This window comes from Diachasma alloeum, unplaced genomic scaffold (genome assembly GCF_001412515.2).
Source record: "Diachasma alloeum isolate Michigan unplaced genomic scaffold, Dall2.0 Dall_scaffold_00180, whole genome shotgun sequence".
Taxonomy (NCBI): Eukaryota; Metazoa; Arthropoda; class Insecta; order Hymenoptera; family Braconidae; genus Diachasma; species Diachasma alloeum.
Window position 1 is genome coordinate 2117603 of NW_021680346.1, and position 22812 is coordinate 2140414.

Here is a 22812-nt window from a genome sequence, read left to right on the forward strand (position 1 = left end):
AAAACTCCACAATTAAGGAAGACAAAGGTGAAAATAAGGGTCACGAGGGTCAGAATAAGGGTCACAAGAATAAGATTAAGGGTTTAGAGTAAGGGTGGCAAGGGTCAGATTAAGGCTCAGATTAACTGTCGTAAGAATCAGATTAAGGGTTACAAGGGTCACAAGGAGCATGATAAGCGTCCTGAGGGTCAGATTAAGGACTACAAGGGTCAGAATAAGGGTCCCCCGTGACCCTTTATTAACACAGATTAGGGGTCGTAAGAATCAAATTAAGGTTTACAAGGGTCAGATGGGTTAGATTAAGGGTCACAAGGGGTATAATGAGGGTCCTGACGGTCAGATTAAGGGCTACAAGGGTCAGAATAAGGGTCACAAGGGTCAGATTAATGGCCGTAAGGGTCAGATTAAGGGTTAGAAGAGTCCGATTAAGGGTCATATGGGGCAGATTAAGGGTTACAAGGGTAAGGTTAAGAGTCATATTGAGCAGATTAAGGGTCACAAGCGGTATAGTGAGGGTCAGATTAAGGGTTAGAAGGGTAGGTTAAGGGTTACAAGGGCTGGTTAAGGGTCATGTAGGTCAGATTAAGGGTCACGAGGGGTATAATGAGGGTCATGAGGGTCAGATTAAGGGTTACCAGGGTAAGGTTAAGGCTTACAAGGGCTGATTAAGGGTCATATAGGTCAGATTAAGGGTCACGAGGGGTATAATGAGGGTCGTGAGGGTCAGATTAAGGGATAGAAGGGTAAGGTTAAGGGTTACAAGGGCTGGTTAAGAGTCATAGGTCAGATTAAGGGTCACGAGGATCAGATTAAGGGTTACCAGGTTAAGGTTAAGGCTTACAAGGGCTGGTGAAGGGTCATATAGATCTGATTAAGGGTCACGAGGGGTATAATGAGGGTCAGATCAAAGGTCACAAGGGTCAGATTAAGGGTGTCAATGAAAAGATAAGAAAAATTGCATTAAAAAATCAAGTTAATTAAATTGATTTTTGATTAAAATTAATTAAAAATTCCCGCAGAGAACGTCTCAATAGAAAAATTGATTCAAAATAATGCGCAATGTTTTTTTTCCCTTTTCTTTATCTACTCGTATCGTCGGTAATAATGATCCCGGCTTTATCCACCTCTTCATTACCCCTTCAACCCATCAAAGTCACCAACTGTCAAATTTTGTCATGCCCATTAATCACTCCCAAATCAAGCGATCCCCCCACGACTCATCACCCCCTAAAAACTTGTGATTGAACAATCATCCTCACGCTATCCTCTCACGATGGCATCAGTTCTGTCGCCGTCCCCTTGTGAAAACCCGATTATAACCTAAAACAATTCCCCAACTGCTAAAAACAGAAGGGATCACACAATGGACCCCCAAAAACACTGAAAAACATCTCCAAATAACTAGCCTCCTTCACCAAATCGTCATGAAGCTGTTCAAGTTGATTGTCCACCAGAAGAACTTCAGTGATGCAGACCTCATAATAAACCCCAAGGACTGCCCGGGGATCAAACCCGGGGATGTCGTGGAGATCTATCATCCCGAAGATGAGTTCAGTCGTCTCCTGCTTCAAGTCACCGTCATCAAAGAGGACTTGCAAGGTAGGTGGGCTAGATGTCAAGCAATTTATCGGTTTCTTGAGATTATGAAAAATGAAATGGGGTGAAACGTTAAGGGGCTAGTGGGGGAATCCATGTCTTTTCAATTAGGCGACATTTCAACTATGACATTTCATCTGCTCAGATTTAAATTCATTCAATTATGCACAAATAAAATTTTTCTATTAACATTTTATCGAAGGGCTGAGGGGAGAGATAGAACCGCAAAAAGGACAATCGGTTGTATAGAAGAAAGGAAAAATAAGAATAATGATGATGATAACATTCAACTAAGTTGAAATTCTGACAAAATTAGTTAAAAAGAAATCTTATTCAATTTGATAAAATGAAATAAACAGTGAATTATAGAAGGAAATGATGTGCAAAATAACAATTCGGAAGTATATTGCCAATTTATTAGCAAAAATAACTACTAAATTCAATGCAAAAGTAATTTCCTACTTGTTTTAAATTGATTTAGAAGAATATAGAGATCCCTTGATGAGGTTTTGCCTGGGAGTCAAAACGCTGGATTAATTTCGATTGTGGAAATGCGGAAAATCTCAAGTTGAGACTGTTAAAAGTCTCAATTTGAAAAATTTAAAAATCTCAAAGAATCATCGTGAATCATTTAATAAAAAATCCTGTGTAACGTTTTTTGAAGCCAATCTAGTCGGCGTATTGTGTCATTAGGTTTTTTATAAATGATGATAACATACATTAAAGATATTTCGATAATACTATATTATCTTGTATTTTATATTACACTATATTATAATGCATTAGGCATGTATAATGGTATATGCAATAAACACAATATCGTATACTCAATGTATGTTATTATTGTTATCAGTTCATTATTTAATTTTTTTTATTATCTACATTATATTTCATAATACAAATAGTACTATATTATATACTGTATATTACACATAGTTTATATAATATAATATAGTATAATATAGAATATAATATAACATAGCATTATCGTAATATCGTTAATGTATGCTATCATCATTCATAAAAAATCTAATGACACAATACGCCGAATAGATTGGCTTCAAAAAACGTAACACTGGATGTATTATATATAAAAAAATACAATACATTCCTGAAACTTGATATTAACTTCAAAAATCTAATTTAACACTATTCAGTACAATTGACATACATTGAGCCCCATGCATGGACTCATCTAGTTTAATAAATAAATCCAGGTAGAGAGACGATCAGTGTTGAGAACAACGTGGCGACAATGTTCCAACTCCGCACCTTCGCGGACGTCTACATGAACATAGTGAACCCGGACGACGTCGCCCTGGACTCGATAGAGCTCACCTTCAAGGACCAGTACATGGGTAGAAGTGAGATGTGGCGTCTCAAAAACTCCCTCGTCAACACCTGCGTCTACATGAACAAGAAGATCGAGTTCTGTCAGTCCAGCATCAGATGTCAAGTCTACGAGATGTGGTCCCAGGGGGACAGAGTGGCCTGTGGAGTCATCACTGATGACACCAAAGTCGTCTTCAGGTCTTCCACAAGCATGGTCTACCTCTTCATTCAGATGAGCTGTGAGATGTGGGACTTTGACATTCATGGAGATCTCTACTTCGAAAAAGCTGTCAACGGATTTCTGGCTGATCTCTTTCAAAAGTGGAAGAAAAACGGCAGCAATCCTGAGGTGTGTATGAGCAGTAGATTTAAAGTAGCTTTACCCTTCGGCCGGGCTACGCTGTACCTTTGGATAGTTTCAGTTTTTTAATTTTCCAAATAAATTGCATGGAAAAAATTTGAAATAATTCATACCCAGTCAGTATTATCTAAATTAAATTTCGCAAAATATTGATATTTTTTTAAACATTCCCCTGTTATAAGTAAATAATAAAATTTGTTTGCAAAACGGTGGATTATTTTTTATGAGGTGTCAAAAAAAATTCTTGAGTTTTTCACATCTAATGAAAAAAAATTCAGATTTTAATCGTTGATTATAATGGAAAAGTCGATTTTCACATAAGACACTGGGTTAAATTTTGATTTTTGAACATTTCTTCTTTGAAAAATCGAAACGATAATTCAATTGAGAAAAAAATTACAATTCCGAATCTAGTTTTCTACAATTTTTTGCTACTTGCTCTACTTTAATGGTGATATTTCATGAGAGGAAATTAAATTACATAAAATTAAGATGACAATTATATTTAGTTTCTGTCAAACTCTTTACGAAAATTTGATGTAAATTGTGAGAAATAATGATATTCAAAAACTCCACAGATTTAATGAGAATTTAATGGGAGGAGATTGGCAATAAATAAATACAGAAGCAAAATTGGAGAATCGAAAAATTGTCCGATTACAAAATTTGCATTCGCAAGTAAAAATCAGTTGTCTTTTATTTCAACAATACATGCACGGAAAGATTCTGATGAATTTCTATTCAAAAATTCCACAGCTTCACACCATTTTTTAATAGAAAATATCCAATAGAAATTATTTTTACAGTAAAAATCAGTTAAACTTGATTTTTCTATACTTTTTCCGTAGAAATTCCTCGACATGTACTTTCCAAGTTGTTGTCCACTATTCTTTTTTTTTATCAAAAAATCAAACAAAAAGACTTCAAAAATTAAAAATAAAATAATTTTAAAAAAATGAAAATGAAATAAAAATAAAATAAAATAATAAGTTGTATAGAAAAATCAACAGATATTCAACAGAATATCCTAGCTAATTACTAGGTTTTTTAAATGAATTTTTTCTTCGCATTTATCTCGTTTATTTGAAGAAAATTTGAAGGGTGAGAGGATTAAAATGAAATATTATTGCAGGTGACAATAGTCCTCTTCTCGAGGACCTTCTACAACGCCAACACCTTAGAGGAGTTCCCGAATGACATGAGGAAGTGCCTCCAGCAGGACTACAGGGGTCGTTTCTACGAGGACTTCTACAGAGTTGCTGTGCAGAATGAGAGGTACGAGGACTGGAGCAACGTTCTGGTGCAGCTGCGCAAGTTGTTCACTGACTATCAAAAAATTGTTCTTGAGTACCATCAGAAGGAGGGAGTCCTGGTCCCAGAGGCCACGAACTCTACGGCAGCTCAGGGGAACTTCCTAGAGGTCCTTAATATGTCGCTTAATGTTTTTGAGAAGCACTACTTGGACAGGAGTTTCGATAGAACTGGGCAGCTCTCAGTGGTCATCACCCCTGGGGTGGGGGTTTTCGAGGTTTGATTGATTGATTAATTTATTCATTCATTCATTCATTGAGTCATCAATTCATTGATTCATTAATTCGTTAATTCATTGATTCATTAATTTATTAATTTAATAATTCATTGATTCATTAATTTATTAATTCATTAATTCATTGATTGAGGCGATTTATTATATCCTCACGTACGAAACCAGTATCGTAGAAAAATTTAGTAAATTCGATAGAAAATAAAACTTCAATAAAAATCCAATAGAATTTCATGGATTTTTTAATGTTTTGTCCAATTCGCTAGGTTATTCAACGAAATTGAAAAGAGGAAAGAAATATAGTCGAAAAAACTTGGAGAATTCACTTTGAGAAATTTCCACAGAGAATGTCTCAATAAAAAAAAATGTACAAAAACATGAAATTCTCCTCATTTCTTCATTAAAATAGCTTCTCTCAGAAATTTTGAACCAAAATCTAATGTAATCTAATGTAATTATCTATCGGATTCTCTTTTTCAACCACTCTTTTATCAATTCCAAATTCCTTCCACCCTAAGGTCGATCGCGAGCTGACGAACGTCACCAAGCAAAGGATCATCGATAATGGAGTGGGCAGTGACCTGGTGTGCGTGGGCGAGCAGCCCCTCCACGCAGTGCCTCTCCTAAAATTCCACAACAAGGACACTTCCGTCAAGGTTCCTGACGACTACAGCATGCCCCACTGGATCAATCTCAGTTTTTACTCCACCAACAAAAAGATTCCGTATTCAACATTCATTCCGAGAATTAAACTACCGCAGAAGGTTTTCAAACAGCCTGTGGAGAATGGCAAGATGATCTGCAAGGGAAAGCTCATCCAGGAAGACCCCAGGGAGTGCCTGCACAATACTCTCTTCGATTATGACGCCTACGACGCACAAGTGTTTCAATTACCCACGATTCACACCTCCAAGGTCTCCACGAGGATGAAGAAGACGAGTGTCACCTGCATCGAGACCCATAATAATGGTCATCTGCTCAAGCTGCTGAAGAGGAAGATGTCTGATCCTGACATTCATCATCCAACGAGTGAAGTGCATCTGCCAGCGACCACAAGGAGTGCTGCCATCTCCATTCCTTACAGGAGTGACGAGCCCAGGGAGGCGAATGGGGAGGCCACGGGGGTCAAGAGCTCCATGAAGAGTGAGTTCGGGGACTCGGAGATCTCGCCACCTTTCAGGCCTGTCGTGGGGAGTGCTGGCAGCCCCAATAACTCGGTTATACCTCCGACGAGCTTGCACAGGCCTGGAAGGGCCCTCATCAACCCCTTCGATCCTTCACATGTTACTATCAAGTTGACGAGCAATAGGAGGAGGTGGACTCATATTTTTCCTAAGGGTGAGGACACAATTGTCTTTGGTTTTTGGGGGACATTTATTTTTGGGATTGAATGGAACAAATTGATAAATTTTTATTTTTGATTCTGAATGGGGGTTTTCTATTTAGATATTTGTTCGCAGATATAACTGATTTTTTAAATTTCTATTAAGGCTCGGGTGTACTATCTTTTGAACGTTATTTCGATGTTTTTTTTTTCATCTTTCGTCATCTGAAATTGTCAATTGAGTTCTGCATCATGCAGAAGTTTTGAAAAATTATGAATGAATAATCAAAAAAAAGTAGAAGAAATTCTTAATTTTTTCAAAGAGCATTTTTAATTTATATTCAGACTAAGTTGAATGACAAGAAATTGAAAAATTTATCTTATTTACGGTGACAAATGGCGGCCTGTCACCCAATATCATGCAGGGGAAGACTGATTTCGTAAATCTTTTCCCACACTGCACAGAGACATTTATTACGGAAAAGGCTCTTTGAAAAAAGTTGTAATATTTTGGAGAATTTTTTAATCACACTTTTATCACATAAAAATGGTAGATGACTACATACCACTGTTTTGAAAATTGAGATACCTAGCTGTCACTTCCCATGAGGAGTTCGTGTTTTTTTGTTATTCACCATGGAAAATGACAGCTAATAGATAATTTGCCACAGCGAATCAGATATTTGTAATTTCCACTTTTCTCAACTCATTCTGAATCTCAATCTCTAAACAATTTCGTCCTCGTGTTTTCCAGGACCAACAGGTGTTCTCATTCAACAGCACCACTACCAGGCGATCCCGGCGCAAGCTCGCTCAGACAAGCCAACCGACACGAGTTCAGCCGTGAGTTCATCCCCCGTGGAGTACGCTCTCACCTCCTCATCCCTCGCCATCCACGGTAGCATTTCGCGTTCAGCCTCTCAAATAGGATTCCAAGACCGTAAGTATCTCTAAATACTCCCCACACCCACCCCCCGTCCCGCTATCGGGAGACAAATGCAGCGGTTATAAAGTTAATTAACAGATGCTAAAGGAAAAAATCAACGGGCAGCCGATAAAAATGGCCAGAGCGGTTTGCCAGCCGTTAATAAGAGTTTGACACTATTGTGGGGTGCCACTGGTGAACAAGAGTGGACTCCAGCGCTCACCACAGGTTCGAAATGATAACAATCGTCTTTATGTTTTTGCAAATCATCGAATGCAAGATCATGCGTTGTGTCATTCAGCCGAAGTGAGATTATTCATGATTACTTGTCGTGATCGGTGAGTCTGCTGCAGGGTATGAGAGAGAGAGAGAGAAAGCCATCATATCGTTGTCATCCTGAGCAGATGTTGCGTTTACATGTGCATGGATCAATCATGCCACTTTACGATAATTATCATGGATTGAGATATTCGATGGAATGGTCTCTTGTTTTTTGTGGATTTTTTGGGGAGGAAGTTGTTATGGAAAGAGGAATCTGAATTCTTGCGCATTTTTTGATTGTTGGAAATTAGGGGCTGTTTTTAATGAACACGAACAAATTGAAGAGAAAAATTTAGCGAATTCGTTGGATAATTCTGCTGGATTTCTATTGACCTTTTTATTAGTTTTTGGCCGATTTTCGTGGAACATTCTATAGATAAACTCAATAGAATTAGATTTTTCTATACAAATTATTCTATTCAGATATTTTCTGTAGAATTTCCTCGGCTCAAATTTTCCAGGTTTTTTGTTTGATTTTTTTTATGAAAAAGAAAGGAAAATAGAATGAAAAATATTTTTATAGAATATTTTCTATTGAACATTTCAGTAGAATCGGCCAGAAACTAATAGAAAGTTCAATAAAAATCCAATAAAATTGTCTAGCAAAATCCCAAGGTTTTTTTATTAAATTCTTTCGTGAGTGAATTAAGTTTATTAGAATCATTGGAAAAGTTGAAGGCACGAAAAAATTTTACAGTCAGATCTAGAAAATGTTATTAGTTTTTCCTATTCTCTCAAAATTCTACAGCTTTTCCGCGCATTTTTTTATAGAAAATAAAAATATAGAAAGAATTAATGAAATTTGATTTTTCTATACAACTTAATCTATTAAGATATTTTCTATAGAATTTTCTCGGCTCAAATTTTCCAGGTTTTTAAAATTTGATTTTCTTGATGAAAAGGACAGAAACATAAAATAAACTAATTTTCCATAATTGCTCATAGAATTCGAAATCGCTAAGAATTACCAATTCCTCGTTGAAAACTCATGTTAAATGAAAATTTCAGGCAGAAGTTTCCAAACCGTATTTAATTAAAAAAATCTAAAAATGCCTCCACATTTTCCATCAGTATTCAAGGTTTGACTCCCCAAAATCGACAAAAAACAGAGAATCATTGAATAGATATCATTTATCAGGCATTCCAGCGTATCCCAAATAAACCTGAACCGAACGAAAAGGAACAATCGAAATGAGGCACCGATTGCTGCACCACATACCCTCGACAGCCTTCCAAATCTCTTCATCATTAATTCGACAAATTTTCCAGAAGTCCGTTGAATAATCGTGATCAAATTTATTTCCATGCAATCATACGTTCCGTCGGAACGCAACACTGGACATCATGATGTGTTGATGTGCGCCTATGATGACAAATTTACACAGCGATCATAGGTTAGCGGTATGCATTATTCGGGGCTGGTTATTCGGTTATGGTGTAGAGGAACACCAGAGTAGAATTCAGTAGTTGTAGAGATTCTGTCGTAGTCCCTGTGTATCTGTTCGATGTTGGAAGTATGGTCACGAGACAGTCGATGAAATACGTCTCGCGAATGAGAAAAAATTCTAGCACAGTCGAGGCTTCATACAAGATACCTCTCTATAAGATACCTCGAGCTCCGAGCGCTCGAGACCAACCCCCACTCTCGGCACTTTTATCGCCTCCCGAATGTTTAGTTCCGTGGGCCTCTTATAAGATGCCTATGGCCTCGATAATTTTTCAACGGGAAAAGAGTGATTATAAGGATCAAACAGAGTTGAGGGTCAAACGTGAGGGGCGAACGAAGTGATCATAAGGGTCAAATGACCTTAAGGGTCAAGAGTTCAAACGCGAGAGTCAAGTGAAGTAATCAGAAGGGTTAAACGATCCCAAGGGTCACCTCTTTTCTTCGACGCTATAATTATCAAAATGATGACGCAGAATTATCTTAATAGAATAAAGCCTAATTAAAATTCAATTAATTTACGTACTTTCAATAATTTGTACTTCAGCTGTCCAGAAATGATTATTCTCAAGTCCCCCAACAATCCCCCAACATCAACTGCCATTCTATCACGCGGAGTTATGTTTAGAGAGAAAAGGGAACGCGGGCTATACGCATTCAAAACATTAAACTCGTATAAATTGATTAGTTATCAATATTCATTCAGTAAAAATGAATATTCCACAGAATTCGGGCGCAACGAGCGAGGTATCTTATTTCAAACCGCTGATCCCTATTTTTCTCCTCTCTATAAGCGCGCGTAGTGGGACTATGCGGATTCCCGGAATTCCACTCTCCTACAGTCCCTAAGGTGTCTTACATAAAGCCTTGACTGTATTTATAATATGGGAAATTTTCTTTCAATTTCTTCTTTACGTAAAAAACAAGTGGACAATTGCATTTTTTATTAAATGAGTATAGTAATTGTTGCACGTTCTTGTTTTACTTTCAAGGCCTCTTGACGATATTTTTCATTGGAACAAAATATTTTTCACTCAAACTTCACAACGTGATTATGACCATACTGCCTCGATTCATCCATGCATGTCTCGTTGGCACATTTCTCCTCATGCTGTACATGTCCCTTACTCCGCTTAGAAATCATCCTCAGTCTGTGCATTCGTATCTGCTCACTATGTCAATTTTATTCATCCTCATGTTTCAATAAATTTATTTAACTACCTGTCCACGATCTCTGGGATATTACGTTCTCTAGTTTAGTACACTGAGAGAAAAGAAGCACATGTCATTAAACGGGTCTTGTTTGAACCAAAAAATCGCAAAAGGACAAGTAAACAAAGAAATTGTTGAAGTTAAAAAATAAAAAATTGCCAAGGGTAATAATTTTTGTCGCAAAAATAGGTTTAGTTGTTTAATAAAATTGTTATTTTCTATCGAATCATGAAATCTTATTTCTAGCACCCATTCGCTATTCAATACCATTCTACCAGTCCTAAAACGGTGAAATGGTTTAAGTCGATTTAGGTTTCAGCTGAGTTTTTAAGAAATATCTCCGAATCTAAGAGAGATAACAAAATTTCCCTAATAACCTTTTTTGTAGAGCGGATTGCGGGCTGCAAAAAAGGTTCTAATAAAAATTTTGCTATCTCCCTTAGATTCCGAAATATTCATTGAAAACTGGCCAATAGTCGAAATCGACTCGTAAAAAAACTAAATGAAACAATTTATTTTTTGGTCTCTTTTAACACACGATTTCTTCGGTTTAAGCTAGACTTGTTTGAGAACATATTTTGTTATTCTCTCAGTGTAGAGTAGTCACTCACCAGCACAGAGGGATTCTATCGCTTGAGTAGAACTTGATTTCTTCATCGATACCTCGTGAAATCGAAGTGGGGCTAATATCGAGGGGCTGGGGTATTTCAGGGGTCGACTGGAAATCGCTGACCATTCCAGCGTGTTTACCCATCACCACTGATTACTTCCCCGATAAGAGGAGTCTGCAGAACGATTACGTCGTTTCGGATTACAATCTGCTGCCTGATGATGTTAATGCGGATTTTGCACAGCAACGAGCTATTTATAAGAAACCTTTGACTACTGCTGAGGTTTTTCGAGAGTTAGTTTCGCAGAGATTGGCTCAGGTAATTGATGGATCAATTATGGCCGTTACGATGATCTGGAATTTCTAATTTTATTTATTTTCATAAGGATTTTAACAAAGCTCCTCTATTTTTAAATCAGTTTTTCAAGTCTATTCGCAAATAAATTCCACGAAATTACGAAAAATTTCGGGTACTGCTTTTTTCCGAAGTTAATCTGTACGAAAAAATTTCATAGTAAAACCTAGCGAATTCGCTAGACTATTCTATTGGATTTCTGTTGAAATGTTCAATAGAAAATATTCTCTCGAAAAAGTCAATAGAATTCGATTCTTCTGTACAACTTATTCTGTTAAGACATTTTCTGTAGAATTTCCGCGGCTTAAAATTTCCAAGTGTTTTTGTTTGGTTTTATTGATGAGAGGAACAAACAAATAAAATGAAAAAAACTTGGAAAATTTGAACCTTGAGAAGTTGATGAATATACATTTATAAATTCATAATAAAATTTTACGATCGACACATGACAATAAGAAGTTGATAAGTATATATTTATCAACTTCTTATTGTCATGTGTTGATAAATATATATTTATCAACTTCTAATAAAATTCTTGTTCGTCATTAGGGTTTTCAATTGATTTTATTATCAACAAACGACAAGAATAAATCAACTACATCTGGGAATGGAGTGAGTTCTGTAATTCGAGGAAGACAGCCTGAGTCAGAACCGAAGGAGGAGTACCTGCTTAGTATCGGAAGAATATTTCACAAAATATCGTTGTACGGTAATTGCATCACTGTCACGAGATACCGACCAAGGTGAGAAACCACGTGGAATGAAAAAATCTGATAGATAAACCTCGCGCTTTCTCTAAGAAATTCTATTTAATTTCTAAGAATTCTATTGAAGTTCTATTTGACTTCTATAAAATAATTCTATTGGTATTTTCTATTAATTCTGTTAAAAACTGAATAGATTTTTATTTTTCTACAGAAAATTAGTGACGCTTCATTTCATGTTTTCTGCTGTACTTCAATTTATTTTTCATTAATTTCTCATAAAGTTCATCAAAATTTCTACTGAAAAAAAAATCCCAACAGAATAAATTACAAAAATCAATATCTAGGAACTTTTCTTCATAAAAAGAATATCGATTAAAAAATGTGCGACAAAAATATATAATTTTCAATAGAACTGACGTAAAAAACGAATTGGAATTTTGATTAATATTCCACTAAATTTTTAAATAACACTCCAATGTAAATGTTATAAATTTTCTATAGAAATTCAATTGAATTTTTTTTAGAGAAAATGCTACAGTTTTCTAGTAAATTTTTTCATGTTTTCATTCTAAATGATTCGGTGTTTCATTATCGATAAATTTGTTGATGTTCTCAGACATCCATATCCACCCTTCAACATTCACTACCGATATCGGTTTCACGCGCCACATCATGAGACGTACGAGGTGTCGTGGGTATCGTTCACAACAGAAAAACTCGAGAATTACAACTGGAATTATCTGGACCACTACATTTGCACTAGAGGAGATACCGATTTTGCTCTAGTCGAGGTAATACTTTATCATTACGTAAAAATAATTTTTGAGATGGAATTTCAATAGAATATGCTTAAAACAATGCGAATGGAAACATTTAATAGAAAAATCTAACGTTTTGTTGAAGTTTCATCAAAAGTCTATTTGTTTTTGCGAATTGAATTTTTCATTTTGATTTTTCTCTAGTCGAGGTAATACTCTATCATCACGTAAAAATATTTTTTTTAATGGAATTTCAATAGAACATTTTTAAAATAATACGAATGGAAACATTTAATAGAAACATCCAACGTTTTGTTGAAGTTTCATCAAAAGTCTATTTGTCTTTGCGAATTGCATTTTTTAATGTCTAATAATGAGTTGATAGAACACCAAAAAATGACGATTTAAATATGAATAATTACAATGCCTTCAATTAAATGGAAACATTTACTAGAAAAATCTAGCGTTTCTTTTAAATTTTATTAAAATTCTATTTTTTGTTTTTTGCGAATTGAATTTTTTAATTTTTTAGACCATAATGAGTTGATAGAGCACCAAAAAATGACGACTCGAGGCAAAAAATTATACTCAAATTATAAAATAAAACCTAAAATTGTTGTTCAACGATTTTTAGGCCCTCAAATACTGGAGATTTAGGATGTTTATGCTACCCCTCCACAACACCGCAACCAAAAAGATCCTTGAAGGATCCCTAAGATGTGATATCTACAACTCCCTCAGTGCCACCGAGCAGAGCCAACTGACCGACGGTTTTCTGCGTTTCATCGAAGGCTGGCTCAACAAAATTCGTCGACCGAATCCCAACAAAAATTGGGTAAAAATCTCTCAAAAATTCTCCCTCACCTAAAAAATCTCCCCTCACCTATGATTCTCTGAATCAACGAATTGATTCCAAACTATTAATGCCATAATCAAAGTTTTTTAGTTATTTTTCCGCACGATGTACGATATCGTATGCCACTAATTCAATAACCCGTAACTTCGTTGATTATTATTTACATTTTTAGTTATGCATCCCAAAGAATTTACTCTGCATGAAGAAAATGCTGTCAATTTAATTTTAGCTGTGTGCAATGGTTTTTTTATTCGTTCCATGTTCAATTATTCAACGTATTCAGTTTTGTACAGCACCTTTCTCAGTAATTTCAAGACTCTTGATAGTTTTTATTGATGTATAAACATTAATGTAAGTAATTATATTGGCTAGTGGCTGTTAACTACAATAATAATCACAATTACTTAATTTTCATAGCACATTGGCAACAGAATGAGCAGACATAGATTAACAGTGAAACAGGGAAAAGAGAATTAATTTTTAGAACAGTATTCTCTCGATTAATTAAGGTGAACCGTACATTAGTTGGGATAGGTGTCGAGCATGGTATGTTTCAGAGCCCCACGGCTCTGGTCGGATTACCTCCGAGAGATCCTGCCTCACACCTGACCAGGCGAAGGCACAGCACGAGCCTGATATTCCTCACTAACCAGGTATAATTGCCCTCCCGACTTCGAAAAATGATAAAAATTATTTACTATGATTTTTTATCTCTCGCTGGTGAGAATTGTCAAATGAATTTTCGATGAAGGCTCTTGGAATTTTGAACGTCTGGGAATTTCCGGTTTTAGGGTTTATATTCATGTTAAATCCTTGTTTGAGATATTGAATATTTATTTAATATTAATTTATTTATTCAATATTTATTCATTTTTCATTTTATTTAATATTTTTTGGTATTTATTTAATATTCAATATTTATTTTATGGGGCAGAAGTGATTATTCATTTATTAAAAACATTCAGTAGAAAATCCAAGAGCACTCGGTAAAAATTTTGTTCAAATTTCGTCGGAATTTTATTGGAAATCTAATGGGGAATTACTTAGTTTTAGAAATATTTGATTTAAAAAATCAAAACATTTCTATAGAAAAAAGCTCAATCGCTGATTTTGATTTTTCTGTTTAATCAAATAGATTGAATAGAAAAATGAAAATCGATTGATCACTTTTAACTACATATTTCCGATTTATTTGTAGAAAAAAACTCCCAGAAAATCTTCTGGATTCTCCAAGAAATCTGTAAAATACAAATAGGATTTCCAATAGAATTTTGAAAAAAGTTTTAGCGATTTCACTAGGTTAATTCTTGGATTATTTCCATTTGTGTGATTTCTGTTCAATAAAAAATCAGATCCTTGAATAACGAAAAATCGTTGATTCGTTCCATAAAATTGAAATCTGCAATTTTTTTCTGTATTTTTCATTATTTTCTCCCATTTGTGGAAATTTCTTAAATTTTAAACGATCCGGACAGCTCCATCCAAAGGTTTTGATTTTTACTCTGCGAAAATAGAAGTTTGGATTCATTATCATCTTGAAAAAATGATACAGAGCAACGGGTGACATGAAAAACGATTGACAGATGAGAATAATGATTTCTAGGGAATAAACGGCCACTTTGTTCCCATTGAGACGAGAGCAAAGTCGAATTTTCCACATATAAGGAACGAAAAAATGAAGTTCCCTGCCAGTCGTATAATATTACAGTGGAATTCTGTTAATTCACATGAAAAAATGAGTATTGCATGCTAAACATCATGACAATTTCATGAAATTACAGAAATATTTCATGTTCTCTTAACAACTTGACATGAATATTTAGTGGTTTACAATTCATATTTTCAATCATTTCTACATTAATAAATTGAAGTGAAAGAATCAGTATTTGAATCAGTACTTATCAAAAGAAGCCAGTGGTTTATATTTTAAAAAATATGCCTTTGTTTGTTGCTAATTTTCATAAAAAACCTGAGAATTCAAGACTTCACTGGAATTCATAAAATCTCTCATCGAAAAATTCAGGCGGAAGTTCTCAATCAGTGTTGAACGTGTATGAAAAATGTCTGTGGAATTATCCTGTGAGAGTAGAAAGAAATAAACGAGTCTCTTGAAAGAATTCCTCACATCAGACTATTCTAAAAAATTTCAATTCGGTTCAAGAAAAATATCCCATTTTCTTCATTATAAACTTCCCCACCATAATGAATTCACGTTTTCTGTAAGAAATACGTGAATTCATGCACGAAAAAATTTGATAGACAAAACTTCTATTGGATTTATATTGAACTTTCTACAGAATATCCAATAGAATATCCAATAGAAAATATTTTACAGAAAAAGTCAACAGAATTCGATTTTTCTATTCAGCTTACTCTATTGAGATATTTTCTATAGAATTTCTTCGGTTTAAATTTTCCAAGTTTTTTTCATTCTATTTTTCCTGCCTCTTCATCAAGAAAACAAAACAATTGTGTGACGTCACTAGCGATTTCAAAGCGTTTGAAATCTTCAACTTTTAAGAATTAATTATTAATTAATGAGCAATATTTCAAACGTTAGTTAACGAAAAATAAATTATTCAGGTCCCAAACTTGAGATTAGAAAATTGAAAATAATTCATGCAATTTCCCCATTGATTTCTATTAAATTTTTTTACACGTGTTCTCCACAGAAAATTCTATCGACATTTTTTCATGCAAAATGCGTCTTCATTTCAAGCTTCTCTCGATCGAATCTCATCCCCAGACGATCAGAATATCTCGGAAACGACACAAGATAACAAATGCGCAATTTTCTCAACTTTCAAATGTGTCTCAACACCCAGAATAATCGTAGATCGCTTATTAAACCCATAGTACCAGCAAATACGCTTGAACACAGATATAATACGGTATTAATTGTTGCTTGAATTTACTGTGAATGTCTGCATCTGTCTATTTGAAATTAGCTTTCGATTATCAAACAAGTCTTACTTGTGCCAAGAAAATAGTTTTTTGAAAATTATCAAACAAGGATTTTGTTGTGCCAAACATGCAGAGAGTGCGCTGGAATGAGAAATTTTTGTCGCAAAAATAGATTTAGTAGTTCAAAAAAAATTGCATTCTCCGTACACGCAAGAAATGTCATTTCTAGCATTACTCCTTCATTATTTGATACTTCCATACGTATTTTGCTCCCGAAAAATCTTAGTTTTATGCGAAACAAGAGATAGTAGTTTTTCGTTTCAGCTGTCTGATAATCACAGACAAGAAATGAACCCTTAAATAAAACAATAATAATGATATGATAGCAATCTTGTAACTTAGGGATAAAATATTTGTTGATAAATTTTCCTCTATATGAGATATTTTCATCCTGAAAAAGCACTGTCTAGTGTGAATTATCCGCCTCTTGAGCCAAATATTTCGTTGCTGTCGAAAGCAGAACAATTATTCATGTTGGAGACTTTCAAATTCGAACCAAACAAATTCTTTTTTGGCAATTTTCAACTAGCCATTTTGTTGGCCCAAACAAGACTTGTTTGACACCGTGTTTGTATTTCTCTCAGTGTACGAGTAAACCTTTATTTATATTTGTTTTTGTCGTTATCTCGATATTAATTGAGCTTTCACCCATTTCGCAGCCCTAACTGTACACTTCGTCTCTGAATTCGATTTCTCTTTGAATCAGAAGCTCACGAAGACTGCAATACAATTGATGATTTACCTCAAATATTTTTCTTTTTTTTTATTATTCCAACATTGCAGACAAGTCTAGTCGGAAGTTCGCCGTTTAGGGAGCGTCTGGGAAGCAACAGACTGCCGGAAAAGCCGAGACCAAGGTTTGACCCAATTACCCTCGGCTGATTGATAACATCAACAGCTTCTTGCATTTTGTTTATCATTTGACCCTTTATCTACCATTTCAGCTGACTAAATGGTTTTGAGGTCCTGTGTTAATTCAATATTGTATGCTTTGTTCAATAGAATGACTGGGCTTTTGTCACCTCCTTCTGGACCCTGGATCTGTGCTAATTATTCTTGTGTCTAATTGATTTTTTTTTTAGATTTTTCGTGTGTGGAGATGGTTAATGGAATGCCTGGGCTTTCGAGATTAATTCAGTTGGAAAGGCTATTGATTTTTCTTGTTTTTGTTTGTTTAGAAATCTGTTAGTAATTGTATTTGGTTTTTGTTGTCAGATTTCCTGATAGATATTTGACAGAAATAAATTTGTAAGTGTTCAATTTTTGTGGAATAACCCATTCTCTCACGATTTTTTTGGATTTTGTAGTAAGAAAACAAACATGAATAAATAAATAAAACGAAAACATTTGGAAATGGTTTTTGCGAATTTTGTAATGAATTTTGCAAGTTTTTTTTAAAATTTTGTAATAAGAAACAAAAAATAAATGAATAAATAAAACTGAAAAATTTGGAAAATATGTTGAAAAATTTCTACAGAAAAATTGAATCTATTGTTTTTTTTTCATTTAATATCAAAATTTAAACATTGAATATTCAAATTTATGCCCAAAAATTCCCCCCAAAAAAATCAAATCTTAACTTTTTGCTATCAAATATCTCTTTAAAAAATAACACGACAAAATTACATAATTTTCAATAGAATTGACACAAAAAACTAACAGAATTAATCAACAAGATTTCAACAGAATAGCAAAGAATTTTCATTGAATTCTAATACAAATTCAATGGAATTTTCAAAACAAAGTGCTACATTTGTCTTATCATTATTGAATATTTTCATAGTTGCAATAATAAAACTCATGCTGAATAATTTCTAAAGAAGAAAATGTAAAGAATCCCAAAAAGTCGTAGAATGCAAAAATTCGAATTCTAGTTGAAGAATGCAAAGAAATCTATTCTCCGTCGAAAAAATTGATCGGAAAGTCTGCAAAATACTGAATAGAGATCAGAATGTCCCTGGACAATCCACTGAATTTTCTCACACGTTAATTTCACTCTCCTAATTATGTTTTATTAACTCTAGATGATGAAACTTGTCGTCTCATTTGTTGGAGTTGCCATGTTATTAATGCATCGATTAATCTAGACTGTTGATTTCATAGTTTTGGTGATAAGTGAGTGAGTGACGGGATTTTCTGTGTAGGATAAGCATGTAGTGAGTACTGCAGCTGCCCGTACTTTACTCGACACTCCTCGCTTCGTGCCAAACAGGTTGGTCCTCCCTCTGCACTATTTTCTGTTCCTATTTCTAATGTTATAGATTATGTTTGTAACTACACAAGTTTACGCTTTCATCCTCTCGATTTGTCATTCGTTAATTACCATGAACTGACGCATTGGAATATTTACTGATGATTTTCGTTACTGTGCTCACGTGAATATTAGATCTGGATCGAAAGTCATGGATCGGGGGAGAGTGTCTCCAGCGAGTGAAGCTGTGTTGCCTCTTGCCTTGGAACAGCCGCAGCAGGATCACTTCGAGACTAACGAAGAGAAGTAATTCAGATTTATTCTTTATCGTTTGATCGATAGTTTTTCGACGATAGCTGAAAAAATAATTGTTTAAATTAATTTAATTGATTTAAAATATTCTTCTCAATGCTATTTTGATAGAGTTCAGTCACGGGATTGATTGCATTATCTGTTGTTGAAAAAAAAAAATTTAATCAATGTTGGGGCAACGTTGGCTGCCAATGTTGAGGCAATATTGGGGCAATGTTGGCGGCCAATGTTGGAACAATGTTGAATGTCAATAAATCATTGAATTCAATTTAAAATGCGTCGTAAAAATGCTAATTTATTAGCAATACTATATTGACTACGTTGTGACGAAAGCAATTTTCCTACTTGTTTATAAACGTTCAATTATTTCCATAATGAGTAATATTGAAATTAAGATTTATTAATCATCAGTGTCGCTCCAATTTTTCATTCAATTGCTCGGAGAAAACTTTCGATAATTTCAATTTCGTAGATAGTAGTAATTTTCAGGAGAGCGGCATTAAATTCTATGCATCTGGAAAAAATAGAATTTCATTTAAAAAACTGAAGATTCAATGAAATTCCAAATTTTTGAGCACCAGGAAAATGAGAATTCCTTCGTTTCCTTGAATTTTCAACCAAAACATGAATATTTCGAACAAAATTACGCTGAACATTCAATTAATTGATTTCTTTGGAATAATTGAACTGAGATTTACCGTCTCCACAAATTTCTCATAATCCAATAGGATTTCAATAGCGTTTCAATATAAATTCAATTGAATTTGTTGAAGAAAGTGAAAGAATGTTAATCTACGCGTTTTTTCAATAAAAATTTCTCGACAAGAGGAATATATAAAATAACAAAAAAATATAACCAAAAACAATAAAAAATATTAGAAAAAATATAATACAATGAAAAATAAAATAAAATAAAAGAAAAATAGAGTCGGAAACTCGCAGAGAATTCATATCGAGAAATTCAATTAATTTGCTCTATAGAATAATTTCTATTCAACATATTCAACTGAAAAAAACCCGCGCAGTAAGGCTGTGGAATTCTTCAATAGAATCTCCCAAAAACCCATAGAATCTCCAATAGAAGTCCATAGTAAATCCCATCGAATTTTTTATCGAATTCGCAATTTTTTTTCAATTAAATTTTCTCGTACGCCAAAATGTGCTCTAAACTTTCATTTTCCCCCTAGCGCAAACACTGAAGTACCAAAACTGAAGAGTACAGCCTCCCTCTCCGAGATTCTAGAATCCATGAAGTCCTCCCAAACCGGAGTAGGCTTTCTCACCCAGCACCCATCGCTCCCCAGCCAAACGTTCGTGAGCGCCGATGCAGTCCAGTGGCTGAACAATCACCTAGAGGGTGGTGTCACCATAAAGAAAGCCATGAAAATAATGCAGAGCATGATCTCCGAGAGACTGATCTGCCACGCCTCAGGGGACTTCTCCAAGCCCTTCATCTTGGGTTTCTACCTCTACCACATAGTCCAGGATAAAGAGAGTCAGAAGGCGCCCGATTACTCTCCCCCATTGGGTGACCTCCAGAGTTTTGAGAACGAGTGGGTGGAGATTGAGATGAAGGCGCCCAAGGGCTGGTGCAATCCATCAAACTCCTCAACATCCTTGTCTACTGTTTCCTCTCCCATTCCCATCAACACTTGTGATACCATCGACGAGAGCAACATCCCAACGTTCCTTCGAGATGAACTGGAGTTCAATGGAGTGGACGATAAGGACTGGAGAGGACCTCCCTACAAGCACACACACCTGGACATTGATCTGAACAACAAGAGTGACAGGTGGGCCCGAATTATTTGGATTAGATAGGTCTAAAAACGAATCATTAGTGTAAAGAATGAATTGGTTATTGTTAATTGTTTTCTGTCTATATTATAAAAATCGAAATCGACTTCTGGTGGTGAAAATTTCGAACTTGGAATGAAGACTCCAAAATTAAGGGTCACAAGGGTCTAAATAAGTACCATGAGGGTCAGAATAAGGGCCACGAGGGCCCAGGTAAGGATCATGAGGTTCAGAATAAGGGTCACGAGGGTCAGATTAAGGGTCCACATAAGGGACAGATTAAGGATCGCGAGGGCTTAAGGGTTGTGAGGGTCAGAATACGAGTTACAAGGGTCAGATTTAGGGTCACAAAGGTCAGATTAAGGGTCGACGTAAGGGTAACAAGTCAGATTAAGGATTCAAACAAGGGTCAGATTAAGAGTCCAAAAATAAGGATCCGATAAAGGGTCAAAGTAAGGGTAACAAGGGTTAGTAAGGGTTAACAAGGGTTATTAAGGGTCACAAGGGTCCAAGTAAGGTACATGGGGTTTAAAAACCGAAGGTCAGAAACTAAGGGTTACCAGGGTCAAAATAAGGGGCACGAGGGTTATAATGAGGGTCAGATTAAGGATCTAAATGAGGGTCACAAGGGTCAGATTAAGGGTCCAAGAATAAAGATCAGATTAAGGGTCAAAGTATAAGTAAGGATAACAAGTGTTAGAGTAAGGATGGAAATCAAGGTAACAAGGACCAGATTAAGGGTCACGGGTCAGAGTAAGGGTCCAAATAAGGTCATGGGGGTTAACCCAACTAATTAAGAGTCATCAGGGTCAAAATAAGGGTCACGAGGGTTATAATGACGGTCAGATGAAGGATCTAAATGAGGGTCACAAGGGTCAGAGGATCATGTGGGTCATACGGGAGTTGGCGAGCCGAGCGAGCAGGGAGCGTAGCCCTACTAATGCATAAAAATAATATATGTAATTTACCAACAATTATTTGCCAGTCGTTAATGTTGAAGAGAAATGATTTTGCTGTTACGTAGGATCGAGTGGGGACACCTGAGATATCAATCGATATTCAAAGCTGATCATGCTTATGAGCTTGTGGTGCAGTGGGTGGCGTCATCAGGGAGCATCGTGGGAGACCTAGTGCTCCTGTGGCAGCGAAAGGCCCAGATGTGTGGGATACAACTGGTCCCGATTCCCAGTGACCTGCTGGCCCTTCCCTTCACCCACAAAAGCGACCCTCTGAGGGGTCCAATCTTCATTCCCTTGAACACCGAGTGCCTCATGGCGAACAAACGATATCTCTTTGAAGAGTTCAGGGAGGACACTTATGCCCAGAGGCTCTTCCTGTTTCAAGAAGCCATTCTCCAGAGATTTGGGTTTGTTCCCTGTCAAGTGGAGAGCAACGAGAATGATCATCAGTATGTTCATCTCACTGGTAACTCGTTCATCCTGGTGCCTTCCACCATGTGCCCAAGACCGAGACAGAGGACTGGGACGAACATCGTGAGGAGGAACAATCAGAAACGATATCCTGTTCATCCTGATCAACCCAGTCCTCATGAGGCCTACATCACAAGGCATGTCAGTGGCAAGAGCAATGATTTCAGCATGGACAGGCCCATCGGCTTCCTCTGGTCGTGGAATCATATGATCAGCAGGAAGTGGAAGTCGCTGTCGCCTTCAACGGGGGATGAATTGTTTCATAAGAAAATTATTCAGGATTTCAAGCACTTTTGCTCGAATGGAGACAATCGGCTGAGCCTCTTCTGGGAGTCTTGTTGGGAGATGAAGGAAAAAACTTGTACCAAAACTGATGATAATTATGTTAAATGAATTTTAACATTTTGCAGGATATGTGAGTAAGCTGGTCTGAAATGTAAATAATGGATTTTTTATTTTTGTTGATTCAATGGTTCTTGGGGAAAAGTGAGTTTTGTTGTGTAACCACTTGGATTATTAATACATTTTACAAATTATACGCTTTTGTCTGTGATTTATCCCTGGTAATTCACTCCTGTTTGATAATGTAATTATAATTCGATGGAAATATAATGGATTAGTCTTCCCGAGGCCTCAAACCACCAGACTTTGACTCCTATAACTGAATTGGAATAAATTTGATTAAAAAAAAAGAAATGTTAAGAATTTCAAGTATTTTTGTGTCAATGGAGTAAATAATGTATTTTTTTATTATTCTCATTAATTTCATGATTT

At 35.6% G+C, this 22812-nt stretch overlaps 1 protein-coding gene across 6 annotated transcripts; it reads left to right on the plus strand.

Moving 5' to 3' along the window:
• The first annotated feature begins 1143 nt into the window (after positions 1-1143).
• Positions 1144-22576, plus strand: LOC107045060 (GATOR complex protein DEPDC5). Of its 6 annotated transcripts, none has more exons than XM_015267190.1 (16): positions 1144-1599; positions 2814-3277; positions 4422-4817; positions 5351-6170; positions 6911-7096; positions 7181-7309; positions 8788-8796; positions 10770-10987; positions 11573-11766; positions 12347-12521; positions 13123-13323; positions 13902-13997; positions 17092-17165; positions 18695-18805; positions 19999-20604; positions 21633-22576. In XM_015267190.1, exons 1-16 carry the CDS (start codon positions 1425-1427, stop codon positions 22429-22431), a joined length of 4653 nt encoding a protein of 1550 aa, XP_015122676.1. In that variant the 5' UTR covers positions 1144-1424; the 3' UTR covers positions 22432-22576. The 6 variants fall into 6 exon arrangements, with proteins under 6 accessions (XP_015122676.1, XP_015122688.1, XP_015122695.1 ...); XM_015267202.1 differs by having other exon boundaries at positions 7190-7309; XM_015267209.1 differs by lacking the exon at positions 13902-13997.
• The last annotated feature ends 236 nt before the right edge of the window (positions 22577-22812 follow it).

Bases quoted from the DNA above. Each gene is read 5' to 3' on its own strand.
- LOC107045060 (XM_015267190.1), top strand. From the start codon at position 1,425: ATGAAGCTGTTCAAGTTGATTGTCCACCAGAAGAACTTCAGTGATGCA. The intron at 4,818-5,350 runs GTTTGATTGATT...TTCCACCCTAAG, and splicing joins CTGGGGTGGGGGTTTTCGAG to GTCGATCGCGAGCTGACGAA. The intron at 11,767-12,346 runs GTGAGAAACCAC...TGATGTTCTCAG, and splicing joins GTCACGAGATACCGACCAAG to ACATCCATATCCACCCTTCA.